The 6,000-nt window shown below is 44.4% G+C and overlaps 1 protein-coding gene across 1 annotated transcript; it reads left to right on the top strand.

Annotated features, from left to right (window-relative positions):
• Positions 1-1,423: 1,423 nt before the first annotated feature.
• On the top strand, positions 1,424-2,913 carry MIND_01149900 (Aldo-keto reductase; the record flags this gene model as incomplete). Its single annotated transcript, XM_037368030.1, has 5 exons — positions 1,424-1,717; positions 2,240-2,401; positions 2,569-2,640; positions 2,686-2,786; positions 2,835-2,913. 5 exons carry the CDS (start codon positions 1,424-1,426, stop codon positions 2,911-2,913), a joined length of 708 nt encoding a protein of 235 aa, XP_037215862.1.
• Positions 2,914-6,000: the final 3,087 nt, after the last annotated feature.

The raw sequence follows: 6,000 nt of genomic DNA, 5'->3' as shown, positions 1-6,000 counted from the left end.
CAAGCACGCGTCTCGTGGCCGCGACCGATGAAGAAGTTGTCAAGGCAAAGGACTTTCCTTATGCAGCAGTGGTGGGCAGATGCATGTATTTGTCGACATGCACTCGACCTGACATTTCTTACACCGTACGCGAGCTGGCCCGATTCATGGCGCGATATGGACCCGCCCACGTAACTGCGGCGAAGCACTTGCTGCGCTATCTTCGAGGGACAACATCGCATGGAATTCGGTTGGGCGGAGCACGGCAACACACACCAACTGTTACTGCCCTCAGCGACTCGGATTGGGGCATGGGAGATGATAGAAAATCGATCTCAGGCTTTGTAATATTCGTGGGTGACTCACCGGTGTCTTGGAGCTCAAAACAGCAGGCAGTTGTAGCCCTATCTTCTTGCGAGGCTGAATATCTAGCAACGACACATTGTGCCAAGGATATTCTTTGGTTCTGGAACATCCTCGAAGAACTCGGGTTCAGACAAGATCAACCGACATCGCTATTTTGCGACAACCAAGGAACTGTGGCTTGTACGCACGATCCACATGCTCATTCGAAGATGAAGCACATCGCAATACGAGAGCACTTTATCCACGACTGTGTCTTGAACCGGTGGATCGACGTGATGCACATCGCCGGCAACGACAACATTGCGGATTTGTTCACGAAACTATTGCACCGTGTGATGCACTCACGTTGGGTCAAATTACTACGACTGGACGCGCGTCAAGGGGGGGTGTCAGAGACTGACGCACGTGCCAGATAATCTGGCGCACTTGCGATCTAATCTACATATCGATCGGTCGGTTACTTGGAACCTGGGCGACGAGGAAGCCCCTACCGCTTCTCTCGTCGCACCAGGTATGACTCCTATTCTACTTACCCATTCATGTACTTATCTACCGCTTCTCTCGTCGCACCAGACATCATATCATATATATTTTCACAAGACTGACTTTAATTCAAGGGTATCATATGCGAACCCATTTGGTGAAGTCCATACAAGTACGATCAAAAACCATCCGGAAAGCCCTCGAGCAATTCAACGAGGCGGCTATGCTTCAAGATCCACCGAAGGCCCAAATCCCCTGGGACGATGTGATTACTCGAACGTTTCTGGCCGAGTTTGACCTGCTCCGTGATAGCAACAGCGAAATTCAGCACAAACGATGGGCACGGCCTACGTATCGAGAGGTCATGCATCGCTATTTCAAGATTGTCCGAGCACGGGAGGAAATCGAGCGGCTGAATGTGGAGATTCGGCGACTCCTGACTTGCATGCGAGATGATGCTGCCTTCTTGCAAAAGAAAGAAGCCGAGATGCGCGACGCAACGGGGAAGTCGGTCCAGCAAGCAGAGCAAGACTTGTTGATGGCGGCTCAGCTCTCTCAGTATGCTTTAAGCCGACATCGATTTGACGACACCCACATGGAGCGTTTCCGGAGCTTAGCAAAGATGGAAGGGTTCACTGGTTCTCTCGAGTTGGGCGAGGCTGTCAGGCCATGTGGTGCCTCTTGCGCTAACGACGACGAGATGGATGTTGACGACATCATCATAACTCCAGGCGAGACAGATCATGGTCATGGTGGTGCCTTTGCGGGTGGTGCTGATGACTCCGGAGATGAAAGTGAGTCGGAAGATGAAGGCGATGATGCTTATGATGCTTACATATCGGATATTCTGTATGATCTTGCTGGTCTTGGGCTTGATGACGAGGAGCGTGTAAATTGGACCTGATATGATATTTCCTTTTTTAGCAGTCAGCCTTCCTATTATAGTAGCTGTTATATTTTTGTGCCAAATGAATTGTTTCTCATTTATAGCAGATAAGGCTGAGAATTATAGCAGATATTGCAGTATAGACACCTATAGATGGGCACGAGTCTTGCAAGTCCAGAGCCTCAAGAATTATTGCATTTGTAGTAGAATTATTACTCTAACTATCACAGCATAGGGATTTGAACACTATCTCTTCATGTTAGAGGCACCACCCACATGGGGTGGTGCCTCTAATATGTGGGTGGGGGTGGGATTAACAGGTGCTTCTCAACAATAGATTTCTCACTCTCACACTAGATTGGCTTTAATTATTGCAAATTATATTGTGTTATAGCACATTATACAGCCCTCAAAATAATTATGCATAATTTGGTCTAAGTTACCTTGGGAGGTTTTTCCTGATGAGGTCCTCGATCGACGGCAAGACAGGTTTTCGAATCTCATGTGATGTGACATGTGACGCAGCGCTGCACTCTATGCCTCCCAAACGAAAAACGAACCGAGATCGAGGTCCAGGGCGCAAAGGGCCACCAGCAATGGAATGGCAAGAAAAAGCGCGCTTCAGGCTCCGACGATGAGGAAAAGCATCCTTCAGGCTCGAGGACGGTGATTGACCCTGCAGTCAAAGTGTGTCCTCCCCTGCTTAGTCTCTTTGTTGTTGACAATAACCAGACAGCCCTGAAAGCGGGATATTGACATATAGATGGCGCCTGGATGTACCGTGTCAGCTGGATTCACTTTCAGCTGGATTCACTTTCGCAGCAAAGACGCAATCCTAACGCAAACGATGACAGAAGGAGGAGGAAATTGGCCAAGCGTTGAAGGAGAGCGGGGTTCCGAGAGAAGAGCTTTGGCTGACATCAAAAGTATGTTCTTTACTATAGTTATTTGCGTGTCTGAACGACGAATAGCTATGGAATACTTTTCACGAGCCCGCAGACATTGAACCAGCGCTAGACGACACGCTGAAGAAGCTTGGAACGGACTACCTTGACCTCTATCTTATCCACTGGTTTGCCCAAACTGTTTCATGCTCTTCTTGTTATTGACTCCTGATAAGGCCGCTAGCCCAGAAAAACGGACAGCCATACAACAAGACACTGACGGAGGACCCCACCTCAGGCTACCACCCCCCCTAAACCTCTTAGGGTTAAATACCCCCCCCTGACTTCTAACCTAAGAGGTTCCCCTGCATGGGTTTAACCCGCATCCTATGACTGTTCCCATCACCATGGGTGTCTCCACCCCCTGTCACATCACACCAGCTATTTAGTGCCTGTGGTTCACCCATCCTAAGCAAATAGTATTAAATTCATTTTGGGCTGTATACTCGGGAAAAATATATAGAAATTATATAAATGGTCTGACTAGTCTAAGGTAGTATATTATGGTGATTAGGGGACGGGGAAAAGACTTTGATTAGTGTGAGGGTATAGTATGTAGGGGGGTTTAGGGCTCTGGGCTAGAGGGGGGTCTAGATGGCTATAGAGTGACTAGCATAAGTAGATAGAAAGGTATTCTCTGCTCTATCATAGTCTAGGGCTAGGAAAAGAACTACAGGTATATGGGTTGGCTTGCAGGGCTTCTATACATGATATCATCTTATATATTTATCTAAAAGAATCATAGAAGGGGGATGGAGAACAAGTCTGAGTCTATAAAGTAACTAGTCTAGACAGGTGGAAGGATATTCTCTGGTATATAACAGTATCTAGGGCAAGGAGAAGCACTAAAGGTAGATTTATACTATTATATATTTTTTTGCAAAAATAAATGCTGATGGCATGTTCAACCTAGGCAACACCCAAGGCTTCATTGGGTATACCAGAACACCTCCTTTGAACCCTCCCATGGTGTACCCAATCATGCCTGATGGGACAGGTGTGGGTGTATCCACCCATTAATGTGGGCACACCCTGGAATGCCCACCCGAAGCGGAGGGCATCACCCATATCTGATGGGATCACCCAGACAGTTTCCAGCCAGCACCCATGGGTGATCCCATCATCAGGCATGTGGTAATACCCACACCTGCCTGAAAAGGCAAGGCAGCACCCACCACAGGTGGCTACACCCAGCGTGCTTCCTGGCTGGGTATGTGGAACACCCACCCACTGTGGGTGAAGTCTAAAGCCAAGTTTTTGCTGAATGAGTATATAGGGGGTGAAGAAAGGTGAATATATGACATAGGCCCTCTAGGCCAAGTCTTCCGGAATCATACTATGTGATATGTTATACAGTGTCCCAAAAAGGAATTTTCATCAATAGACACTAGAGCTGGTAGTTTTAGTGACTGTATCATGTGGTTATATACTATAATATAACATGATATACATGACAAGTTTTCAAAAAAAGGAAATTTCCACAATTTGAGGATGTAATCATTACAGAATGTCACAGATCATCACAAAACCAAAGTTGTCTATATTGTCTATATAAACAACTTTCATTAAGTAACCTATAGTGACATTTAATTAGTTCTGTCTACACTAGCCAATCACTAGCTAATCTATTACTGATAAAATGATATCTCAACAACTAGGGTGGCTACAGAGCTGATTGAAGTTCTACTAAGGATACCTAACTGGTAGGGTCAATATCCCTGTCAATATGATCTTATCAGTATATCCATACTATCCAATAATTGTGCATCAGACTTATTAATCTAGCTCTATCTCTACAAGTTCTCCATGCATTCAGATGATTGTTACATTAGTAGGTAGGTGGTCATATTGTCTTGATATGGTCTTATATGACCATAGTCTTATACCTTTCAAATATACTGTTATATCATTTTTCTGTGGGTTTTTCTGTTTCAAACTTTATCCAGCACAATGAGGCCCTGATATCTGGGTGAGAAATGCATAGATAACCATGATCTAAGTTGTGTTATAGTCAATTGGACGTCCATTATAGCTCCAAAAGACACACACATATTTTTAGACAGCCTACACACCTGTATATATGGCATATATCCTGTTATTCCAATCTCCCAATAACTTACTTAGAGGTACAGGATCACTGATGAGACAAAAGTAGGAGGCATACAGAGGGGTCCCCCTAAGAGGTGGTATGCTCCCCATGATCCTTTATCTACATATGTAATTGCTTGTTCTTCTTCATTATACATATGACTACTGTTACATATGATATTGACAATACAGCCATGATCTGCTAGGTGATCATGAATCAAAATATGTCAAGTTCAGTCAATAAGGTGTATGCAGATCCCCTTATCTTTCCTTTAATTGATCTCTGAATGCTCATAGAGGATGAATTTGGATGGACATTCAAAGACCAGTGAGATGTGAAACTGGTTTCCATGAATAGTGGGGTATATAGACTGTGTACTGGACATTGAGATGCATGTATGGGGGATATCTGGATATCTACTAGGACCCTGTACTGTAATTAGTTGTGGTTCTGGCATGTGTTAGGGTTAGGGCTAACTCTAAACCCTAACCCTAACCCTAATCCTAACCTTCAAATAAACCTGTCCCGCACTTGAATTAACCTTATAGCTATTCTGGATCTTTCACAGTACTATTATCAGTGATATCTATTGCAAAGATGATGAGTTCACCATGGCATGACCTTTTTGAATCTGAAAAATCAAAGCATACAGACCAGTAAGAGTATGGTCCACATCTTAGAAAGTGGTGCCTTTGCCCCTCCAGCATCTCTCCGTCCTAAGTTATATAGCACCAAGGTTCTCTAGGAATTGACTGACCCTAACACTTGCTGCATGGTTGCCAATGGGTAGGATTATAGTAGACCATTACACAGAACTATATCAACTTGGATTATGAGATTCCATGCATGGGGACCCAAGACATCAGCAAAATGCTTCTCAACTCTATATTCAGTGATACTTGGCAGTCAACAGATTAATGTAATATATGATGAGTGAGGTAGATTCAGATGGTATACCCTTGAAATGAGCTCCCTCCCAGCCTTATCCACCCAGACTAGCTAAATATCCATGTTATCTTTCAGGGTTGATGGAGATCAAATACCACTGATGAGTGAATGCCTTGCCTTCTCAGTGTTAAATTCACTTGGGACTGCAAGTGGACACACTAAAGTCTTACTTTGGAGTTTCTGGAAATATAGGTCATCTACCTCATAATGTTGGAGTACCAGATATTTCCTTTTATATGACTAAATAGTAATTACAGTGGGTATATCATATAATGGTAATCAGGAGCCATAGACTATTAATAAGA

The sequence above is a fragment of the Mycena indigotica genome (genome assembly GCF_014461135.1).
Source record: "Mycena indigotica strain 171206Taipei chromosome Unknown Mind.scaff0010, whole genome shotgun sequence".
Classification (NCBI taxonomy): Eukaryota; Fungi; Basidiomycota; class Agaricomycetes; order Agaricales; family Mycenaceae; genus Mycena; species Mycena indigotica.
This window is presented reverse-complemented; position numbering and strand designations above follow the sequence as displayed.